Source organism: Coffea eugenioides, chromosome 11 (assembly GCF_003713205.1).
Source record: "Coffea eugenioides isolate CCC68of chromosome 11, Ceug_1.0, whole genome shotgun sequence".
In the NCBI taxonomy this organism is placed as follows: Eukaryota; Viridiplantae; Streptophyta; class Magnoliopsida; order Gentianales; family Rubiaceae; genus Coffea; species Coffea eugenioides.
The window spans coordinates 1,696,508-1,721,365 of record NC_040045.1 but is presented as its reverse complement, the minus strand read 5'-3'; the positions used below and the strand labels follow the sequence as shown (position 1 = coordinate 1,721,365).

Here is a 24,858-nt window from a genome sequence, read left to right as displayed (position 1 = left end):
AGGCAATTGTAAGATAAAAACAAAAAGCAAAACTTTATTAATGAGCATAATATGATCTGCATGAAGGGTAACCTGGATGGGTGTTCCACTCAGTATGAGGCGGTGCTGGGCCTTCAATTGTTTCACAGTAGCTGTAACTTTAGACTTTGAATTCTTTATGATGTGTCCCTCATCCAGAATACAGTAGTTCCAAAAAACCTGCCCAAGATAATCAATATCTTTGCGGACGACATCATATGATGTCACAATGATATTATGGTTGTCGAATTCAGAACGGAGAGATATACGATCTTGAGCTGAACCTATATACTGAAGGGTAGTCAGTAGAGAAGTATCAATAAACTTCTCTATCTCATAGACCCAGTGTGCAACTAGTGTTGAAGGACATATTATAACTGATGGTGGAAGCTGCTCAGTTTTGTTTGCATGAGAATGCTCTGCAATATCAGATGCCACAATCGCTGATGCTTGGAGGGTCTTACCAAGGCCCATATCATCACACAAAACCCCATGAAGGTTAAAGCGCTTTAAAAATGCCAACCAATTTATGCCTTCTTGTTGATACCTAGAAGCAGAAAACACAGGAATCCGTGCTCAAAATCACTAATACTTTGTTGGATACATGTGTATTACACTAAACGAGAGCACAAGTACAGTAAATTGAGTCACTTGATAAATCATAAGAACAGCTAATGAGTCAACACACTCTGCCTCTAAGGATTTCAAAATATACATGGTATACTATCATTATGCAACTTAACCAAGTGCGTGATGTATTACTCAACCTAGGAATAACATCATGTATTAACCATCAAACTAGAGCTATTTAAAACATCCAATTGCTTGTGAGAAAGAAGCACATTAGCTACATGCAGAGAATGAGAAGACTTTGCAAAAGATGCACTTAGCAACATAGTTTATCCCTGGTGATTTTTCAAGCTAAAATTTAAGATTATTGAAAAGGTTATATTCTGGACTAGAGGTGATTGAAACTGTAATGGAAGGACAAAGGTTCTTTACTAATTAGTGCTCATTAGTTTGAAATGCTGAGAAACTGATCCAGTGCAATTTGATCTGAGAGTTAAATACAATGGATATGCTGAGAAACTGACCCAGTGCAATTTGATCTGAGAGTTAAATACAATGGATATGTACAGTCAGCCCATAAGGCTAGTACTCTTTGTAGCGATGTTTTTATTCCAAGTGGCATGTATATTTATTGCCAGGGATTGTTGAATCATAGTTGAAATCAATCTCTCTCTCTCTCTCTCTCTCTCTCTCTTAATTCTACACCCTAATGGAGTGTTTTTATCTGATGTGCTAAGATTTCAGTTCAACAAATGTTAGCTTCAAGTTTCTTTAAGCCATTTAAATGTGGGTATTTCAGTTTCATGAAGGATTTGACAGGTTTAATCGGCAGCTATCGCCCATGGTTAATCCAACCCATGCTATTTAAGTTGTTGCAACGATTAAGTGACAGATTCCCTCAAGCTTTGCTATCTAAATAGCTGCAATGATTCCTGAGTTGCTCATAAGAGAGAATGCTCATACAGGAGACCTTATGGAAAAAAAGCAAGACATACGGTAACAAGTGTTTCATGGGCAAGGATACTCTATAAAGACAAAACATTCAAGGCCCTGAAAAAGGAGCTCACCCTTGTAGAACCTATTACTCGGCCATTAACTTAATTGGCATGCCAATGAATCAAAGGACAGCCTTTCAAATTGGATGTCTACAAAAAATGGGTAAAAGCCAATTTCTCTTGATTCCTACATTACATAGAGGACATCATCTTTGTACTTAAGTATGAGATGACAAAATGATGCAGGATAAATACTGCAGCAGGTGTAGGATAAGGCTGAGTCTGGTATTCAATAAACTAGAGAATTAGGATGAGATGTTGAGTAGATTAAGATTTTATCTTATACCTTGAATATTCAGGTCTAGCTTGTACACTAATCCAATTTTTGACATCCATGACAATTATCTATTCCTTCAAGTTCTTCCAATAGAACTTCCAATGATTTGTGCTTATTAGCCCCCTAAGCAGATTTCTACTGCTTTTTCCTGGAATTCTATTCACTCCTATCTCAAGTAGCCGATATCTAGCACTATCGACCCATTTGTCTTTTCAGTGGATGGCTGTTGTCACATTTCGCCTGAAGCTGCTTGCTGAAAGGAATGTATTGTCAGTGGCTAGGGCCTCTCCTTGAGAGACCCTTCACTCCCTCCACTAGGATGACTCCCCGAGCCATCCTCAGTTGGTACCCTGACACAAGGATCACACACTGTTTCTCTATCATCTCTCCGGAGGTCAGTCAGTTGCTACCTTAAAGTGCAGTGTCCCCTCACGCTTTTTGGGTCCATGGGGACACAGCCTGGAGGTGGACCAGGATCTATTTCTTATTACGATGCCCGTGAACATGCTAACTCTGAAGTTCAAGCTAGTACTAGACCACATCGTCTTCTGATTGTTGATTACTTTGAAGAAAGTAATCAACAATCAGTCTTTCAAGTTATGACTTCACCAGATTAAAACCTACAGAATTTGAAATGTGGATACTATTGAACTTGATGGGTAGTCGATCCATTTTGGTCTAGTGAGATTGCTAAGAAAACATAACTTCTGCTCATAAATCAAAGCAATTTTCCTTAATCTCCAGCTTCCACCTAAGTTGCCTTAATCCTGCAGCAATTGGTATCAGAGCTAAAGGCAACCAAATGATAAACCAAGATGTGATGAGAAATATCCAACCTTGAACATAAGAAAGCTAGTATACAAAGCACTTAGCCTGGCTTACCTCCTTAAATTAACTCTCAGTTCAGTTGAGAGCTTGTAATCATCAATGTGAGAATTGTCAACCAGTTGCTCCAAAAATTGTGCATCTTCTTTACTTCTAGATAAACGTTCACTAAGGCCAGAAGGTAGGGGAACACCACGTGCAAGTGGAAGAAGAGGCACAAGGGCAGCAAAACTATGTGTTACACTCTGTCTGACAGAATGATCAATGTCACTCATACACCTCAGTAGTGGAACCACCAATAAAGGAGCATAAGGAACCAACTCCACACCAAGTCCCTGAACAAGCAAGCTAACAAGCATGCCAGCACCCTGTCTAGCATGAACAGATGACATGTCACTCAACATAGGAATGACATGTTCTATTACAGAACCCATGACATCTGAGGTCATTGATTTGGCCATAGTCATCACACATCTTGACGCAGCTAGCCTAACAGCAACATGAGAATGACGAACACATTTAAATATGCATGGAAGAAGTGTGAGCAGTTTTGGTCTCAATGTCCAATCCAACATTGGTGCAAGAGATCGAACCACCTGCAATACAAATAGATGAAGGAATGAACTATGAAGTATGAAGTATGAAACTAAAAAAGACTGGGTAGGAAAAATAAGTATTTATTCCAGTTTTCTGTGGCAACTGGCTAGGCTTCACACAGTAGAAAGGAGGCCCTGATTCCAACTAAAGCATAAATTAGTAACAGAGGTAAATTATCTGTATAGTTAATACAAGAAGTATTACTTTTTTAAACAGAGGAGGTTGTCGATAGCTTATTTATCAACATTTTTTCTACTTTGCCAAACTATAAAACCACCAACACATTTTATTGCCCACATTCAAGTTGTCTAAAAATTTATTAATATCAGAACTCAAATAACAATAGTTAATACTGGTCATCATGTACCACCTTTTAACTCTTTGAATCTTTGGAGTCTCAAAGACACTAATTTCAGAGTCTTTGAAGCTTGAATAGAGGGTAGCTAGTGGACAATAGATTGCCCTTTTCTGGGACAATCTATTTTCCAATCAAATAGGCAATGGTTGCATAGAATGTGGAAGAATTTAATGATGCTTGATAAAGTAAAACAGAGGGCACGGGCATACTTTCAAATTATGCCATTAATAATTTATCAAAGACTAAACAAGGTCATCACCTGAATATTATTTATCAAGACTTGCGAATCTGCAACTGAATCAATAGCTTCATCAATAAACTTTTCTTCTTCTGGAGTCAACCCATCAAGATTACCAGGCTTAAGGACTTCCACAAGGCAATCCCAAAGCTTTGGGAGTTTGTCAAACAATGAACCACCAAACTTCTGGCACAAATATTTGAGTGCTAGTTCTGAACCACGGCGGCTGATGAAGCCCTCAGCCTTTGATCGGTCTTCACCAGGGGCAAGTATATGAACTTTTGATTTCTGTCTACTGCAAGTGCTTCCAGAAGACAGGAATTCTTGCTCTTCAACTATCTCAATGGAACTAAGGACAGCAGCTTGAGGTGTCTCACAAGGATCCGAACAGGCCAAACCACAAAGGTTTTTAATTAACTTGTCATTGGGTCCAGGCTTGCGTGAGATGCAACCAGAAATAAGTTCAGCAAGGGCTTCAGCAGCCTTACTTTGCAACACTTCCTCCTGCAAATAATTGCAGCATGAAAATAAGTAAGAAACAAATTGAAGTATTTCTTTCACAAAACACACGATCCCTTGTGAATATTACCTGCTCCCTTTTAATGGAAGCCATCAAAGGTAATATAACTGGGTTGAGTCTTGCAGGAAGCTCTGACATCCAGACAACTGCCCCAGCTAGTAAAGCAGAGACAGTGATGTGCAAATTACCCTGCATATTTTAGTAGAAATAAAAAACCAAACCATCCACAGAGATGAAAAGGAAAAACATAAAGCATTTGCAGATAATAAATGCCATTGATTTCAAATCATCTATTAAATATACCTGAACACATTTCAGATATCCTGATGTTGTTAAAAGTCTTTGTTTTAATGATTCCAGTTCGTCAAAAGCATCCCTTTCAGTGTATGCTTCAGCACTAGATGGAGAAGGCAGTTTTGATGCAAAATTAATTGCATCATCTGCAGTCAAATTTTCTAGATCCAACTTGGTTGAAGCCAACAGATCATGAAACATGCCAGATGCCTCAGTGATACGGTGTAGTTGAGAAGCCTCATTCCGCATTTTAGCATATGTTCTTGAAAGTTCAGCATAAGGAAGAAGTGTATCCTTTGTCGGGAAAGCTGGATTGGTGCAACCTAACAAATCTAACAACCAATTCCTGAAACCAATCAAAGCTGAAGGACCAACTTCAGAAGACACAGAAACATCCTTCATTTTCAACTCCTGGAACCAAGATATGAGGACCATCGCTGCCACCTGATATTCAAATTATTTTCAAGGTAACATGCAGACCAATCACTATACATCAAAGAGGAAGGGCAAAGAAAAATGACAATGGACGGCTAGCATTTCCTATTCGAATGAACTGACTTGTACCTGCCGCTGAACACCAGATTTAGAGTTCAGTGCCTTCCACAATGGATCAATGACAAATCCCAAGGTTGTCACATGCAACTTAGAAGCTAAAATGCCCAATGCAGTTGCTGTAACAACCCGTGTATGAGTGACCGAAATGTCTTCATCAGCACCAACAACTATCTTAGCAGGGCTAGAGAAAGAAGGATCTCCAACTTTATCCTGTGAAATAGCACTGTCTGGAACATCCAAGCGTGTGTTCTTATAAGAGTCATTTTCAAGCCTAACAGCTCTCATCTTAGCTGCAGCTCTGAAATGACTCTTACGAGGAAGCGCTACAGGCCAAAACATTTTCGTGGCATCCAGTGGTGAACCATATGGAGTAGTTGCCAGCTCTATCCAAGAAGAAAAGTACAACTCTACAACACCAACCAAGTCCTCCACGGGGCACTGATATTGATTGAACATGTAATTTATGCAGAAAAAAGGGGCAGAGGGAAGCATATTAGTATAGAGAAAGGAGCAAAAACTTTGGAGAGAAATTAGCTAACATTGTCATTATTTACTCTTTAACCAGAGAAGTAGCTATTAAGAGCAAAAATTCGCCAGGGAAAAAGAAATTATATAAAACTGGGGTACGTTAAAAGAATACCACAAATACATAAATATGTAAGTGCATATCCATAAGATCCTACATTCCAAAAGTCAAAATAAAGTCACAAGTGTAAACTTGTGTAAGAAGGAACTAACAATTCTATTTCTCTGAAACTAAGATTCACGACGACATAAATCTAGAGAATTTATACAAATTTGTGTCCCTAAATCAGATCTGGATGCCTATACCTTCATAAGCATTAATTGTTCGAAGCAATAAGGACAAACAAAAGTATCCTTCTTATGGCAGATATTAGATGAAATTCATCTGAAGAAAAGAAAAACAACAAAAATTGCAAATCTGCCAGGAAGTAATTGTCATTTGTTCAAAAACAATAAACCCCATGTTGCAACACGTTGCAAACCATAAACACTATTTAGTTTCAAACCCCACCATTTACTCCCATGTGCTTTAGAGTAAACGATAAGATGGATGGAAAACATTAAATAAACTTTCTTTGCACAAAGACTAATTTAATCCCATAAAGAAAAAACGCATTTGAGATGCTTCTCCTCCCCTTTGCTCACACATCTGCAGAACCATAGAGTTATCGCTCAAGTAACACGTTGATTTGTAGGGAGATCAGCTTGCTGATGACGGCCATTGATTTCTCAGGTGATTATATCACTAGCCAAAAGATAGAATGCACCACTTCGTCTTCTCCCTCAATTATTATTTACCATTTTTCATCTCATCCATTTGTAAGGCAGAAGCAAAAAATTTAAAACAATTTATTACAGCACAACCACTAGTATTTACAATAGTAAATCCGTCCAAGTAGTTTTACAAAAACATCTGTACCACTTACATCCGTTGATTGTTTTAGTCAAACCTAGAGCAAGAAAATTTGAAAAGCAAATCTCTGTGAAAGCAATCCATGGTTATGCTGCCCAACCAGCCCAAGGATCCTATTTAGCAGCCCAGTTAGAATTTTTTTTTTATGGAGGTGTGCTCGAGTTCTTTGCTCTATTGCAGTCTTTATCAAAAAATGTGATGCTAAGAAATGAATTGAGATACTTGTACTTTGTTTAGGCAGAGAAAGGGCAGGAAAGAGTTGCAGGTAGGCATGGAAGAAGAAAGGAAATGGAGGAGGTTGGTCAGCCAAGATTAAGAGAGAGTAGCAGAGAATAGGACACAAAAATTTACATTAGATCACTCACTTTTTAGGTACAAGACTGCAAAACACTGTTAAATTGGATTTTCTTTTTACTCTAATGCACATTGGGTACCAAAAATGAAGGGTTACTGGTAATTTCCACAAACAAAGAATGATTTGTTGCACTAACAAGAGGAAATGGAAAATACCAAAAGAAAACACCGTTGCAAACGAAACAGCCTTAGAGAGTTCTATTCCTCCATTTGCATGCATTCAAATATAGAATCTGTTTAACTACATTCACGTTTCCAAGGTTTTTGTCCGGCATTATTCCTCAGAATTGGACATACCAAAAGAACCCCCGAACTCCATCGTCGTCAGGAAATTGATACAGAACATACAAGAACACTCAAAACATTCATGCTTTCTAAGGTATAGAGCATGATAAATTATTCCTCAAAACATTCAGTAATTAAATTATTTTTAGAAAGGATCTATTGATAAATGGCATATTTACCCAAATAATAGAGTTAATAAGGCAATGAAAGAAGAAAGGGAAAAGAAAAAAGAACACATGCTTCGCCTCCCAACATCCTTGCCATTTTTTAAGTGAGTCCCATTCTGCTATCTAGCCTCCCCTCTCTTTCCATGAACTCCATCATTGTCAATAAATGATACAGAGCATACAAAAATGCTCCATATATACATGCTTTCTAAAGTATAGCAATTAAATTATTTTTTAAATAAAAGCAATAGTTAAATGACATAGTTACCCAAATAATACAATAGTTGATAAGGCGATTAAAGAACAAAGGAAAAGAAAAAAGAAGAAAAGACAGAAATGCATCACCTCCCAACATCCTTGCCATTTTTCTAAGTAAGCCCCTTCCTGCTACCTTGCCACCTTTCTCTTCCCTCTGTCCTCCCCCTCCTTCCCCTGCAGTCACCTGTCACCCATTCTACAAAGCCATATACAGCCTCACTCCCCTCTTACCACACTTTTATTCTCCTTTCTCCCTCTATCTACTGCCCCAACCTGGAGGCCTCCTCCTTGCCCTTTCCCTGCTTAATCCTTATCCATCATCCCTAGCTCCTCCACATGGTACCCTCTCTCTCTCTCTCTCTCTCTCCCCCCCCCCCCCCACACCAAAACACCCACAACAACCAAAAAAAAAAAGAAAAAAAAAACACTATTTAACAGCAAATGTGTAAAGAAGGCAATAAGGTTGTACAAGTCTAAGTACCACCTGAAGGAGGAGCTTCCAAACTCTCTCAGTGCAAAGCAAAATTTCCTCGTTTGATTCAAGCAGCAAGTTCTGGAAAACAATCCTTAGTGTATCACCTAGAATAAAAGAAGGCCAAAACGAGCAAGATGACTCAGCAATACTCTTCTTAAAACCAGCTTCAAGCAAACGCTCCTGCACATGAACTCCAGTGATTTAACATTTTGATTGTGATAAAAGGTTCACTGCAAGAATTTGTCACCAGAAAGATTGAAAAGGAAAATAAAATCTCTGCATTTCATTCAACAGATATAAGCACCTTCACATGCACAAAATGCTAAAAGAAAGCACAAAAAACAGAAATTACCAAAGTTCGAATGGCTGAATGGCGGACTGAGGTGATGCTGTGTCTCATAAATGGCCACAACCTTGGTGCTAATGTTGATAACATATAAGGATTTTCAAGATAATTTATTTCTTCTCCCAAGTCATCTAGGCGACCAATTTTATTGAGATCAAATTCCTGTTTTTCACAGGATGTGACAGTTCCAAGTGACTTTGGATTCATATGCTCTTGAGTATATATCTCTGCCAAGAGATTCATGACACTGCAATGTAAAACAAACATCAAATTATGTTCATTAACTTGAAAGACATGTAGACCATTAATTTGAAAAACATCAAAGTATTTGGTCTAAACCAAAAGAGATGCATCGATGAATCAATGAAATAAGAGCCAAACAATCAGCCTCCTAATCTTTTACACGTGGTGCAATCATGATATTCAAAAACAACATAATAGCAATGGTTGCAACAAAAGCATAGATAAAACTTTATTAAACTACTTGAATCAACGAGGCAAAAAAAAAAAAAAGAATCAACGGGTCATTAAGATTGAAATGCAAGATGACATGTGATCATACCAACATCATGAACTACCTGCTAGTAGATGGGCTTAAGTCGTCCAGATCAAGCAATATATCCCAGAGTAGCATAAGTATGGAATGCAAAGTTTGGCCCTTTAGAAAAACAATAGCAGCTGCAGCAGGTAGCAAGGCATCTGCAGCCACAGCTCTTACATCATCATCAGGATCCTCAAGCCCAGCTGTACAGGCAGGGAGAACCAAACCAAGCAAATCGCTTAGCATTTCCTGGAGCCAACAGAAGGATAGTTACTTGGATATAATAGCTGACACTAAAAACTATACTTCATAAATGCACCAGAATATCATCTAAAGTCTTCAAACTCAAGAAAAGAATGTGGAGATTACAAAATCAAGGTGCTAATCAAGCAGACAAAACAGCAAATCAAAAAGATGAATTAGCTATCAGAATAGCACAAAACACTTGTGTTTCATCAGTACTTGACCAAATAGAAAGAGCCCTTGGCTTCTGAACAACACTAACTCTCTCAAGATATTCTGGCCTCATAAAGGACCAAGTATAGCGAGATTAACAAATACTCAAAAGAAATAAAACAAGAAATTCTGTCCTTTCAAGCATATAAAATTCATTTACATCAATATGAATGCATTTTATATCCCATAATGTTTCATTGTTTTAGGAGATTTCCACTCTAACTGCATATCTCTTAGTTCCTCCTTGGTAATGATCAAGGAAATCAATAACGAAATTTTTAACATAACAATCTTCCATCTAACTTCCTGGAGCAATTGTAAAGAATACAACAACAAAATGCAGTTTATGTGGAAAAATATCAGCCAGAGACGTCTATTATCACAAGAGCACACAAGAAGTGGGCTAGATTTTCCATTAACAAGAGCAAATGAAACCCTTTCTTATACAAGGATTTTCAATTCAACAAAAATGTTAACATGGTGGGTATACAGGTGCCTTAAAAATCAAGATGAGGGGAAAGAAAGGAAATCCACAACTTTTCAGGAATACATGTACATCAATCTGTATATGTGCTTCCTCATCTTCCACAATCTATTTATATCGTAATATTACTTGAAAAAGGAAATTTTGATTCCATCACACCAAACGTAGGAAGAAAGACAAATTGGCCAGTTAGCTCTTCTTTTTGAAGCATGTTTTGAAGCCACAAGAGATCTATAAGGACATAATTTACTGGTCTCCTCTTCTATGATGATATGGAAAGCTTAAGCAAGGCAAAGAACACACACTAGAAGCAATCCCTACTCAATTTTTATACTCATCTCATATCTTCCTATATATGAGATCTACTCAATGTTAATGCCACAAATTGGCACTTGAATTCTTAAAAAGATAGTGCCAGAGTAAAAAGCTGCAGACTACAGAAGCAGGCTCATGGAAATCTCACGAAAAGTCAAAGCAAAGGGCAGATGTTCAAATGAGCTTTCCGCTAAAACCTTTGCTAAGCTGAATTGACGAATCACCACAAAAGCAAAAGAGACTTCTAACCGCTCTGGCTCACTGACTAATATGAACTTTTCTGAGGGCACTTAGTAGTCCAGACTTCCTTCATGCATCATTGTTGATATAGAGAAGTAACCAAATCAGGGAAGAAGAAAACAAGGATAATAACTAATTTTCTGCATGCCCATACTCATTAACAAGGAGGAAGTATCAAAGGCCACCAAACCAGAAAGGTAGATCGAAAAGAAGTAATTAAACTTTTAATTGATCAGAACATCAGAACAAGGATTCTGCATTCACCTCAAAGTTTCATGCAACGTTTCACCACCCCCCCCCCCAACAAAAAAAAAATCTTTATGGTACTAGAAGCGCAAATAAGTTAAAAATGGGGTGGAAACCAAAACAAAGTTCATTGATTCCTCAAAGGCAGAGGAACTCAAAACAGTCAATTGTTTCTTTTGAAACAAAGCTTGATTCCTGAAAATCATAAAATGCATGATTTTCCAAAAGAAAAAAGAAACTTCTCCTTCTGTCTATAAAAGGATCTTCCCAGGTAAAACAAGAAGAGACACAGCAAAGAAGTCAAATTTTGGAGCGCCATTATCATATGAAGAAAAGAGTACTGACCAACATGGTGAAATAACCCCACTACATCAAGGTATTTGCACTGAATAATCTCATTCTCCTATTCTTTACAAGATGTAGTTAATAGATAAATGTTATACAAAGACAAAATTCTAGAAACTTCCAAATTAGCTAAAGCATCTTAATTCGTACAACCAAAGCTTCCTATATCACATACAAAAATCCAGAAACTTGTGCAGATTATGACCCAAAAAATGAGGTGCATATGTCAGCAACAACTGTTGTCTAACAAACACTATTCAACAGAACAAATTTCACCTGGCGCACAGCAACCAGATATTTTATTCCCAAAAGACTTCCATGACGAATTTCCCACTCTGGTCTACGCTGAAAGAAACGGGAGCGCTAATTAAATTGGATGTTAAAAGGAAGAATATTTACAAAAAAAGATCCCTACCAAAACAAGTTCCACTAGATACTTACCTGCATCTGAAGCAAGATATTTAAAGTTTCATGGACTAACGATGGGTGCATATACTTGAGGACAGCACCCAGAGCCTGTGCACAGGTTTCCCGAACAGGAGCAACTACCTGATCAGACACATAGTCTCCAAAACTGTAGAAGAAAAATGAAAAAGTTAAGATCCGCATCGAAACTGCTTGAGGATATTTTAAAAGCACAAAATGCATAAACAGTAAAATAACGAGTCATCACCAAACAGAAACAAAAATTACCAAACGTAACACTTAACAAACCTTGTAAAAGCCAAGTAAGTCTATGTACAGCGGTAGAAAGTACAAGAAGCATTTACTAGTATACTAGCGATTTCAATTATTACTCTTCATTTCCTAAATTAATGCCATTTAGTCTTTTCTACCTCTAGGTAGAGGCTCCTATCTCCTATAGAAAGCTAAATGCTGTTACTAAAATCTCATGCCAAAAGAGGATCATACCGGTCCAGTGACAAGACACACAAGAATCGGATTGTACAATGTTGAAGAAATTCACAATTTGTAACCCAAGAATGCCTAGCCACTTTAAGCAAGTTCAGCAGCTCAGGACTGTTAGGAAGATCTTTAAATAGATCTGCTTTTTCCATGGACCCCTTATCCTCAGAGCAGATCTTTGCACTTGACATATAACTATTAGGATCTGATGCACTACTAAGGTGAGATTGATGCCCCACCTCCACCTTATCAGAACTAACAACTTCACCATTTGCATGCCCCATAGGCAAATCCCATCCAGGGGCTTCAACTTTTACATGAATACCAAGATTATCATCTTTGGTGGAATCAACAATCGTATCTGTCAGTTGAGATGATGCACCTTCAAGCTTTGGTCTCTTCAAAACAGGTTGGGACTCTTCAAACAAGATTTGCATATTCAGATCAATCTGTCTCTCCCTCTTAGTTGTGTTTTCTTCACCCATATCATTGAAACTAGAACTCAGGGCACTATCAAAGTTCAGGTCATTCATGATAACTCCAGCACTGGCACCCTGATGGGTTAATATTTCTCTCAAAGCCATAACACTTCCATGACGGACCTCCCAGACTGAGAAATAAAACAAGATAATATTGTTAAGTAAAAAATTTTGCAAAAGTTTGAACTACTAAAGTATGAGTGCTTTACCAGGATCAAACATATCAACTAGGAGCTGTTCAACAAAACTTTGAAAAGGCCAACCGCCATCACCATCACTATCAAAGTTATCATCATCAGAAACAGCATCTGCAAACTGCTGCAGCAAAATATGTTTTCAGATAAAAGCATTTAAAAGCTCACCAAAGAAAAAATAATAAACCAATTGAACAAGACTGCAATTTTTTAACAATGGGAGGAAAAACTTCAATATTACAGAGAGAGAAGCACAAAAGGTTCACCTACACAGGAATCATTTAAGAAGCTAACTGATATTCCTAATCTCATAGAGAGTGCACCATCTTCCTACTTACTGAAGACATTGCTTGCTGGATGCTTTCTTCATTAATCCATATAAGGACACAGTAAATGGGCAATATGACAAGAGAATTTCATTTATGAACACAGAACTATAGTACACAATCAAATGACCCTATTCCCTCTAGACGCAAGAAAGGAATTCAAGAATCTTTGTTATTGCACGGATGAGGCAATATTCTACCGTAATGGGAAAGAAGCAAAACTTTAAGGGAATCTCAAATTGTTTCAGGCTATTTCAGGTCTAAAGTTGAATTTGAAAGATCTGACTGCATGGAAAACTGCAGATGATGGGGAGCCAACGTAATATTTTTTATCCAGCAGATATATTTCCCGCAAAAAGTTCATTATATTGGAAAAAGTTATGTTCTGGTCTTCGACTGACATTTTCAAATTTGTTCCAAGTTGCATTTATTGTTCTAATTTATTCAAAAGATATAGTAATGAGACTAACAAACATGATAGTAGTTAAAGGCACAAAGCACGCTCCAGCTCAGGAAAAACCTTCACAAATCCTATGAAAATCACATACTATTCTTTGTTATTCTACAGTTATGCATGTTATTCTTAGTTATTCTAAGTGAAACAAGAAAGAATAAACAAGAGAAGTTTCAGCTTCAGCATACAACATAGCGAGCTAATTTTCAATGTTCAAAATTTCTTAACTGTATCCATGCTTTTCTAAACATTATCCTTTCCATAGTTAATTTTCTAGCTTCAATTGAATAACAGGATTCTTGAACACATAATGAAATTTTGACACATTCAGCAAATGGAAGATCCCAACAGACTTGGTGTGCTTGGATCCCCTTTTAACAAAAAACATTTGTTTTACACACAAAATCTACAGCAATACCCCAAGATAAACACCAAAAACCCAAAAAAAAAAAAAACCCAATTCTACCACACCTGCTTCTTCCAACCCACCCCTGCCTCTTAGCCCCACTACTACCCCTACCGACCCTCAACCCTCCCTCCCTACCCCCGTCCACCACCGCCACTGCCTACAACCCTCCCTCCGTCCCCTCCTCTATTGCTTCAAAGAACATTCTAAACAATGAGAAAACAAGCATAGACTAAGTAGAAGTTTTAATGCAACGGGTTGGTATGAAGAGGGTACGAGGATGACCTGAGACCACTAGAGGATCATGGATTCTGATATTAACTATAAACGTAAGAACCCCATTCACAGAGGAGAAAATTGTACCCTCCAGCTAGACACCTTACCCGCATTTGGTATGCAGGAATAACTCAAAATGGAAAGGTCTTTCCACCCAGAACACCCTTCCACATAGAATGGGCAGGAAAAACAATTGTCTTTCCACTATTTGGTAACCAAGTCAAAATTGAATGTACATTCCTGTTCCAATGTTTGGAATGCTGAATATTTAGATGTCACAAAGCAATAAAATTTGTACAAGATTCACTTAATTGCGCAGGATTCTTTGTAGAACATAACATGTCTCTACTTCTGTTCTCTTTCTTTGTGCTACGCTTTTATTTGTGTACCTACAAGGAACTTGGTTGTTCTTATTGCAATAATTTAATTGTTATATCTAAGTAAGTCTACAATATAAAATTTTTGTATTTATTAGCAAAATAAATCACTGTAGAAAAAAGTAATAAAGTCAAACATCCATGTTCCCAATTTATCATTATCTTTTAAATTATCTATGTGAAACTTAATTAAATTCATACACATTTCCACAATATCTAAAAATAAAGTGCAGTGTCTTAAACATTTATTGTCATAGCAGAAAAAAATACAGCTTGTTATTAAAACGAATTACATTCAATTATTAATTGAATCGCCCAAGTTAGGATAAAACTTGACCCCCCCTCCCCCCAACAAAAAAAATTATGGCCTTTCCAGAACAAAGCTGGAAAGGTAGGTTTTGTCAAGGAATCGGGTTTCCAGGAAGAAGTTGGAATGAACTTTCAAAGGGACAGGCTTTCCAACTTAAAAGATCCATACAAAACATGAGAATGGAATAGATAAGTTGGAAAGGCCTTTCCATTCTAGGCTATTCCTGCAAGCTCAACGTGGGATTAAAGCATTATCCCACCTCTCCCCACCTGCCAATACAACTAACCTCTTACCAGCTCCCAAACCTCTTGAAACTACCTCCACTCTGCAAACTTCAGCCCTCTTTCTCCCACCAAATTGCAGCCAAGCATTCCCACCAGACACCAATAACTCACTTCCATATGTACACCCCTAGAACCCCTAGCTGAGATAAACTAGTTAGTAAAATTTGAATTCAATTATTCCCATGGCAATAAGAGTGTTTTGGACAGTATTTTATCATGCCTCTTGCAAATTACAGAAGTTCTTTGTGGGGATTTTGGTATTTGAACAAGAAGTTAAAAGAGTCTACTTCCAGTAATTGAGCTAACGGACCTAATAGGACTTTGGATCCAATACATAAGAAGCGAAAACATTAAGACTTACACATATGCAGAAAGCTAACAGGAAATGTAGGTAGCAGAAGTTTGCCTATTTTCTCAAGGAAAGATATCAAAGAAGATCTTCACTTAACGTAACGTGAAAACAAAGCATGAGAACCATATATGTACAACCACACATCAAGAGTACCTAAAAAACCAGTTGCCTAGATGCATAGAAGATATGAATAGATGAGAAGAATATATTGTTTCTACCTTGTTCAAGCTCAAGATGTCACGATAAGGGCCTTTTGGCGATGCCATATCCAGCTCTTGTGGTTGGACCTCAGCATTTCCATCCTTAGACCATGCTTTTGATTGGTCTTTGGAACTTATTTTTGCTTTGCGTTTTAGGAGATTCAGTTCCCTTGCACTTGGCCTCCTAGATTTAACACCAGGGACCATGTTTGCCACAAATTGCTGGAAATTGGACATAGACCTATATTGAGGGGCAAGACCATTGCCAGCGGAGTGAAACTTTTGCACCAGCAGGTCTTCATCTCTTATCATGTCACCAACATCCATGAACTGCTCGCATACGTCTAAACCTGCAGATGAATAATAGTCAGCTTGTGAAAATCATTCTAGAAAAAACAGTGAATAAATATCAAAGACAGCACAAAACTGAATGATAACCAGAATGCATTACCATTAAACAGTAGTTTCTAGCATTTACTTGAAACAACAGAGAAACCAATCGAAAATGAACAATAAAACATTGAACATGGACAAAATTCTGCATTTCAACTTGTTTGGTTCAGAGATCATTAATAATGTCAACCTGTAGCAATCTTTTGACCAACAATGAATTAATGGATCAATTGACTTCCATCTTGAATCAAGAAGCAATAGGAGTTCAATACATAACTGCTACTAAAAGATTCAAAACAATCACTTGCATTAAAGTGCTGCAGAAAGGGTACAAATCCAAACTACAATGAAGTATTGGTATTAAACCCCCCCCCCCCCCACAAAAGTCACCACCTCCTAATGCAAAATTGAAATCAAATTTGTACGGAGAGTGAGCTAATAGTCCATGGTAATTTGACAAACTCTTAAGCGCACCTGTCCATCTGAGTCATTCCATAAGAGAACATTAAGGAGTACCAAACTAACTGTACTTAGACACATTCTAGGAAGTAGTCTCATAAAATAACCAACCTATAGTGTTTTATGTCACAAAAGAAGCCACAACAGCTACAAACTATTGCTGCATGCACCAATAATAGCCTCTATGTTTCATTAGTTAGTCGGCCTCACAAAACCTACTTAGTGGCTCAACTATTGGTTTAGATGGTTCATCTTTCCAGTCAAATATATTCAAGCCTTAGCAACGCCTCATTTACATGGTTTCCCATGTCCTAGATCTCCTATTTTCCACAGTTGGGTTCAAATCATCCCTCAGGACAATATGCATATTTCCCATCACGGGTGTAGGTAAAAAAAGGAGCCCATTACCCACACCAATAAAGCCCCAACCCCTCCCACCAACCAAAAAAAAAAAGTCAAAGATTATAATACTTCATTTGTTTCTCCACGTAACAACTTTCATTCATCCCAAGTCTCTATTTTCTTTGGCTCAGTTCTCTTCAGTTACTTATTCAACAGAGAACAATTTTCTGCACCCTGATAGGTTTAAAGCTATTTTCATAATAATACACAAGTTCCCAGCACCATTTGAAGAAATATGAACGTCCATGCACAAGGGAATATACACATGTATAAACATGCTTCTGTTGGAGCGTGTACTATACCTGTTTCTTTTTCATTTCTTTAGTTAAAAAACCTGTGGCTTACTTCTAGTGTGTTTTTGTATCTTGCTCATGCATCAAAGTTGGCCATTTCAATTGTTGCCTAGTCACAGATGACTAAGTACCATTTCAGGAAATATTCATGTACAAATAACTCAACAATGTACAAAGCCTGAACATAGCAAAATCCAACTGAGCCATCACTATTCCCTTGTGCTACTGTGGTTAGGAGCGATACCAAAAGAGAGAATATATGACATCAATCGATATATTTTGGAGTGCTTTTTGGTCAACAGTAGAACTGCAGAACCACTTAACTTGAAATGAAGCTTTCTTCAGAAAGAGTAGCATAAACTCACACTAGGCATCAAGCTGCCAAAGTCTGACATCACCATAGAGATTCAAAAGTGGTACTATCTCAAAGTCATTAGTTGTGGCCTAGAAAATACAATAAATAAACAAGCAACAATAAAAATTCAGAACACAGATTTAATAAGAGAATTATATCTGCAAACTCACCTAGACGACGCCGTAGATTTTGTTTCTGTCGAGCCAATCGCTCTCTTGGATTCTTGCCACTCTCACTCCCAATATCATACTCCTAAAATCATGTGAAAATGGAAATTCAGATTAGGAGGTCAAAATCAGCACAAGAAGCAAGTGCAACCATATTGGTGCTATCTCTTCCAAGTTGTAAGACCAGCTATGAGCACCCAGTCTAGTTATAGAAGATTGAGACCAATCACATCTCAATTCGAAAGTATGCATGTCAAGTTAGATCATAAAAGGGGCGAAACCCGTAATGACCAGGATCAGGCCATAACACAATGAATACCATGAGCATGATGTCAAGTTATAGATGATAGAAGTCGTTTTCCCACTCCACAAAGTAATGGTGCAATGGATGAATATGATAAAACAGATAGACAATAAATAAATAAAACCAATCACATCTCAATTCCAAAACAAACAATGTTCCTTCTCGTTTTCTAGTAGTAAATTTTCCTTTTAGCAATATTTTCAATTAAAAGTTCTTAATACAAGTTTAATTCAACTTGGATCCATAAAGAGTATTGCTGAAGCAGGATGAGAAAGAGACCCCCCCCCCCGGTACAACTATCTATTGTACATGGCAGAAAAGAAATGGCAGGACTTCCAAAAGCAAAACTAACCACCTGCATGATTTATGCTCCGAAAATTGGCAAAAGCTACAAAAGACAGGCCACTAACACAAAAATGCCAGTACAACACAGAGACTGGAGTTCCCCATACTTTAAAATGTATGGAACAAGCGTTCATGATAAAATTTGGTACCTGTTCTGGAATCCATGTCACTAGGTCTTGTACACTTAACATCATGCCTAGTCTTATACTCAAATATTTCAAGTTAAGGAAATATTAAACTAACTAGAGTGTCCTATTCCTTTTCAGGAGCTACTTCTTTTTGTAATAAAATATGAAGATTTAAGGAGTGCTTGGTTCATGCTCTGGAATTGGAATTGGTATCATACACAAATAATTAGCATGGGTATAGCCTTATGTTATCATTACAATATGTATTTCTTGGGAAAATCATTTTAGGTTTGGGTATCAGAATAAGATATTATATTTTTAACAGTTTTTCGTCTTTTTCCCCCCTTTTTCCCCCTTCCTGCACATTCCACCTGCTTTGGCCATTGACAGACAACGTTTCTTCCTTGACCACCACCAATCAACTTTCAAACTCGAGAGAAATTCAGACCTAATCACTACTTTAACCTCCTGAAATCATATTTAATCCCAAGATTTTCAGATTTTCCTATCAAAGATAGATGTAAATTGAAACTAGATATCCAAAATGACAAAATGTTAATCATCTTCTTCGGTTTGAGAAGGGGTAAATACTTTTTACAGTCAAAATCACCCCCAAACCTCATCACCAGAAGTCTTGTCAACTGCTGTGACTAGATCGAAATTTTTGCTGCTAGTCATGCTTTTAAAAGCACTTCCTTGCTGCTTGATGGGAGGGCAAGATGAGCGAGCAAGGAGGTGGCACATGTCAGTGGCAACGAAGGTGGAATATGGTGGTGTATTATAAGGGAGGGATGGTGAGGGAGAGATGGCAGTGGAGATACAGAAAGGTGGACAGATAAGTACCAAAGGAGAAGATATCTGGGAGAGAGGAAATTGCTGCTTTTTTAAAAAAAATTGTGTTTCATTTGGAAGTCAACTTTGGTATTCAACCAAAACCTCACAATATGGTTAGGAATGGAGAGTCACCAGATTTCTAGATTTCATTCCAACTTTTCAATCCCCATACCTCTTCGCCAAGCAACAATTATGGTAGTGATTCCAATTCTTGATTCCAAAACCCTCTTATCAACCAGCCCCTAAATCATGTATTCAGAACAAGGATGTATTTTTCTTTGGAACTTCTAATGAATACAAATGGCCCCCACCTCTCCTCTCCTGCTCATAGTCATTCTATCAGGATCTTGACTGAACAAGAAAAGGTGAAGAAGAAACCAGATTTGACCATTGATATTTCACAGGATAACATGACAATATTAAAATGCCTATCAAACCCAACTAAAGGTACAACAATCATAAGTTGACAGTTTTATGACACAGTTTGTCTATTGTTGTTCATCAGAAAATAAGAAGTCATATGTATAAGTTTTTAATAGTAAAATATTCCAGTTTCAACAAGACCCATCATGCGGAGTCCCTATAGCTCCAAGGAAAATAAGGCCCACTAGTGTAACGATGAAACAAAAATAGCATATGTACTGTTTTAGCCTTTTTTTAAACAGCTAAGCTAAGTATCTTTCTCATGGTAAACTTGTTTCCCAGGCGTTTATACTTTTGAAAAGCCAATGAGGAACAATGGCACATCAATTTGTTCTACAAAACAGAGGAATGCAAAGTAATTGTAAGTCATCACAACCATGGTCGTGTTTGACTCCAAATACAGAAATGCAAGGTATGGGAAAACAATTTTAAAAGTACCTGCCCCCCAGATGCCAATAGAGCTCCAAACTCCAATACTTTGTTCAGATCAAAACTGCAATAAGTGCAATTTTTCTTTCTTAATTGCATTGAAATGGCTTGAAAACTAACCACCAAACAAAACATAGGCATAACAAGGAAAAACTATTGTAAGACAATGACCTTCTAAATGAAGCATTTGCTACAAATTTAGGGTAACAGTAAGCCCACGCTAGCACATCGCCAACAGGACAAGAAACCCCCAACTTTGACATCTTCATCTCAAGGCATGAATTTATGTCAGTCAAAGATGTGTGTTTAACATTCTCAGCAATTGCTCCAATGGCATGAGCAGCAGCAACCCTAGTATCCCACCTTTTGCTACAAAGATATTGAGAAACCTACACATATTCGAGCATTACCAAATTGAACGAGTTATTTTGGTGAAAGAAGTAACTATCTTCACTCCATAAGAAAGAGAAAATGAACAACAGAATGGCTCCATAAAGATGGCAACTACAAAGTCAAGGTACAAAACAGGCATATTTAAGTTCCGAGACACTTATTCAGTATCATTTGAGTAATTTTTACAATTTTTACCTTCAGAAAGAAACCAAAATGTAAATGAATAATTAAAAGTGCTCTGTTAATTTTAGCTGTTGATTATTGACAAATTTCAAAATTTCAAACTTCAGATGAAATTTAGCTAGCTGAAAATCTGCATAAGATAATGACCAAAAAAAAGAATCCAGATTGAGGAAATTTTAGATTCAAACCTCAACATGTTTAGAAAACAATCGAAATTTGACTATAATCCCTTCATCCAATAAACAAGAACAATTGTCAAGCTTTGCCCATAACACCTCAATCAAGAAAGAAACTGAATTATTTATGTTAATACCTGTAACATAAAATAACTTAACCTCAACATATATAGCACATACCTTACTTTCGATTGAATAGATAGTGTTACAACAATTGCTTGTAAAAACAAACAATAAAATTATCATCTGTATTCACAAGTCAATAGCAAAAGAGCACTAGATTTTCAGCTTCATAAGTATCACTGCTTTTACTACCAAAAACATGTCGTTACACATAAGAAAAATTTTCATTTGAAATTAGTTTGTTTAAACACACCTCTGAAAACAGGGAACTGAGAAGGAAAGGAGAACCACAGGGTAACTTGTGTGGTTCAAGTTTCTTTTAACAAAGGAGGGGGAAAAGGAAGGGAATATAGGAATTCTTAAGCTTTGAAGTTCAGCTTATGTTTCCTTTTAAAATGTGGAAGCAAATGGTAGGGAAAAAAAAGGCATAGATGTACTGTCCTATAATGTATAAAACAAATTTTTTGCTGGAAATAAATTGAACTTTCAAAAAGAAAAGCCGCCCGAATCAAGCATGTATAGCGTATGATCTAAAAGATAAACCAATTGTACAGGGCATATCACAGGAGAAAACTGTTGAGGGATTCTTTTGCTGTAAAATGGATGACTACTTACCTATGGTTTCACAAATTTATTTAGAACATCATTTCAAGGAAATTTTTGAATTTATTTAGAAAACAAAAAGAGCAGGGGGAGGCAGAAAATATATTTCAAATTAAATAGATAATGTTTCCTGGTTTACTATTTTCTTAAATCAATGGGCAAAGACACAAGGTCGCTTTAACTTTTTCCCTTCGTATGTCCAAATGATGTATCTTGCATTTCCTTTCTTTTTTGATTCATATCTATACCTTTCCTTTTCATTTTTGTTTTTTGTTTTCTCCTCTTCAAAAAATCTGTTTACATTTCCTTCTTACACTTCAATGTATAAGGAAACAAGGAACATGAATGCCACTTCCGCACGTGTTCCTTTACTTTCTCAATAAGTTATCATGTCTTCATGTTTCCCTTCCTTAAACAAAAGCAGTGCCTAACTTTTGTGGAATCCCTATTGAACATAACTCCATTTGGTGATAAAGCTTTGTTGTCTTTTGGGGTTTTTCGGGTATAAGTTTATATCTAGGAGGCCTGCATACTAAGACAACACAAATCTTATTTTACTAAACAACTTTTTTACTGGAAATACAACTCTTGGGTATTAGATTATACTTGAGTGAGTTTGGTTAAAAAAAAATCAGGAGTCAAAGGTAGACAATTCTGCAGCAGGCTACAGCTCCAAGGAGCTCCGCTAAACAGTTTCCAAATGACAATTTACATCTTTGAGCACACCTAAAACCTTTATTTATTCCTCTTCAAAAATCCAACTATTGCAAACTGTGATAACAGTATACCTCACCATACTTTCCTCTCTTTCTTATTAAGCTTAACAACCATTACTCCAAACCCAATTCTACCACTTGCTTATATGTATAATGTGTATGCAACCATTGATAACCTATTCTGAGGCAAACTGGAAAATTACAAAGCGACATGAATTACCCCTTCAAGTACTTGTGCCTACTGCCACAAATATCAATTCTAGATGTATCAACTTTACAGTACAATGTTCTTTGAATTGGGGGCTACTGATTTGTATGTGCTATGGAGCTAACCAGGCAAAAGGATTTCTTTGCTTGAAATATGGTCAGATGTCAAGTGCCTTGCCGTAAATAAAGCTTATGCTACAAGGGGCTCCATTTATTCAACTGACAAAGGCGTCCAAAAATTCAAGAAGGATATTTCCATACGAAAAACTGATACTTGCAAGAATGAAGCAAAAAATTGTCAAATCACTACATTCATAAGAGTCACTTACTTCCAGGGCAAGAAATATAACAAGGCACAAAAGCATAACCAAAATATCTATAATCCATTTAAAAGAATATTTTGAAAACACATAAAATGCAAAAAGATGATACTAAAAAGGAAAAAAAATATGGTGATGAATGACAAGGAAAAAGTAGCATGACTAGCTTTCAAAAAGCATATGAACTTTGAAAATCAAATACGTACCTTACTCAACAGAGGGATCAGGTCCTGTGGATGTGATTTTGCAATTTCCCCAATTTGCTTAGCTGCAGTAAACCTCGTCGCTTGGGTCGAGCCCGCTTAAAATTTGTTAAAGAAACACAGATCCCAAATAGCCAATGGAAACCCATATTGAATTTTATTTTATTTTACGATCAAATAAAGCAGAGCCAAAGAAAAAGAAGAAGAAAAATACACCTAAGAAAAATTAGAATGCCAGCCCAGAATTAAAATCAAATGCATCCACAAGTTGATATCAGCAAGACAGACTTGATAAACACATAATATCTTGCATTCAATGTAAACGTAAACCAAGCATTATTCAGCAGAAAATGAACCATAGGATACTGTCCAACAAAGTAAGCAGACGGTGAAGACGTGATGATTGTTGCGGAGCCATATTCGTTCTCCAATTCTTTAACCTCAATCATAACTTCAATTAAATTCTCAATGATAGCAAACAATACCCGGCGAACCACGGACAACATTGGGAACTTATTTCAACCATTTGCACGTCACTCATGCCACCAACAACATTTTATCAGCACCGCCAATAAATTACCTAATTGAGCAATTTATCACAAAAAAAAAAAAAACCAATCACACTAACATTTTTCCCAGAAAAAAAAATCACGCTGCATAAACTAAACCACATCTCCACTATCACAAATTAATATTTTGTATCAACTAAAAACCAAAAAAAAAATGTGACTGCTGTGTAGCTCACGTAATGATTACGAGAATCTAAAACAAATTTTAGATTCATATGATGATAAACAACAAAAATTCTTCAGCATATTAAGCGAGAAATTCTTATCCACAAATTAACATTTGTATCTATGTCTATTTTCATTGTGTGAATAAAATTTTCCCAGAAAAAAGCTTGCAATAAACGTTCTTCTAAAACTATAATATTCTTTCTAAATAATCTCCTACCAAACACCAACAAAACCATGGTTCCCAAACCAGTCTGAGTAAGAGCTAGCTCGGACGAGCTGTCATGGGAACTTGGCTGCATCCGACTCAGACGATTCGCGGTGTGCCAACTCAGTGGGTCACACAACACCTGAATCGTCTAAGTCGTTCAAATCAGGACCAAATCAACGAAAGTTTCTGCTTTGTTAGAATTAACGAAAATACAATGAAAATTCCTCGAAAACATCCAAGAAAAATCGACAAGCAAAATCCATTGGACAAATTTATCAATGCTAAATTAAAATACACCAAAAACCAAAGAAAAATTAATCTGCATACCAATTTTTTCAGGCCAAAATTGTCTCCACAAAAACCCTCGATAGAACGAAGGAGAAAGTTATCGCTCAGGAGAGTGGACGTTTTGTTGGAGAAGAATTGGGGAGGTAGCAGTTGGGTTGGACTCTAGTTGAGACAAGTGGGCAAGGGGCTATTGGGATTGGGCTAGTGGGCTTAAGGCATAGATTGGGAGCTTAGGATAGGAAATAAAAGAAGGAAAAATTTAGGGGGCGTTTGTTAAGAGGGTATCGGATTCGGGGAATGGAATGAACCCCATAAATGGTGTTTGGTTCACTGTAATGGGAATTGAAA

General features: G+C 37.0%; 1 protein-coding gene across 2 annotated transcripts in view; it reads right to left on the bottom strand.

The window, feature by feature from the left end:
- LOC113751685 (TATA-binding protein-associated factor BTAF1) overlaps window positions 1-24,636 on the bottom strand; it is a 29,217-nt gene extending 4,581 nt beyond the window's left edge. The window contains exons 1-20 of one of the 2 annotated variants that reach the window (XM_027295780.1): window positions 24,550-24,636; window positions 23,644-23,857; window positions 23,281-23,375; window positions 20,525-20,742; window positions 20,363-20,417; window positions 17,894-17,975; window positions 15,840-16,171; window positions 12,852-12,960; window positions 12,170-12,773; window positions 11,699-11,831; window positions 11,534-11,602; window positions 9,209-9,420; window positions 8,637-8,877; window positions 8,294-8,464; window positions 5,317-5,745; window positions 4,762-5,196; window positions 4,528-4,647; window positions 3,960-4,442; window positions 2,803-3,341; window positions 73-565 (exon numbers count right to left, since the gene is read on the bottom strand). In XM_027295780.1, the coding sequence (XP_027151581.1) occupies window positions 73-565; window positions 2,803-3,341; window positions 3,960-4,442; window positions 4,528-4,647; window positions 4,762-5,196; window positions 5,317-5,745; window positions 8,294-8,464; window positions 8,637-8,877; window positions 9,209-9,420; window positions 11,534-11,602; window positions 11,699-11,831; window positions 12,170-12,773; window positions 12,852-12,960; window positions 15,840-16,171; window positions 17,894-17,975; window positions 20,363-20,417; window positions 20,525-20,742; window positions 23,281-23,375; window positions 23,644-23,695 (4,872 nt within the window). In that variant the 5' untranslated portion in view covers window positions 23,696-23,857; window positions 24,550-24,636. The remainder of the gene's footprint in view (window positions 1-72; window positions 566-2,802; window positions 3,342-3,959; window positions 4,443-4,527; window positions 4,648-4,761; window positions 5,197-5,316; window positions 5,746-8,293; window positions 8,465-8,636; window positions 8,878-9,208; window positions 9,421-11,533; window positions 11,603-11,698; window positions 11,832-12,169; window positions 12,774-12,851; window positions 12,961-15,839; window positions 16,172-17,893; window positions 17,976-20,362; window positions 20,418-20,524; window positions 20,743-23,280; window positions 23,376-23,643; window positions 23,858-24,549) is intronic. The other variant, XM_027295781.1, reaches the window with a different exon arrangement.
- Window positions 24,637-24,858: the final 222 nt, after the last annotated feature.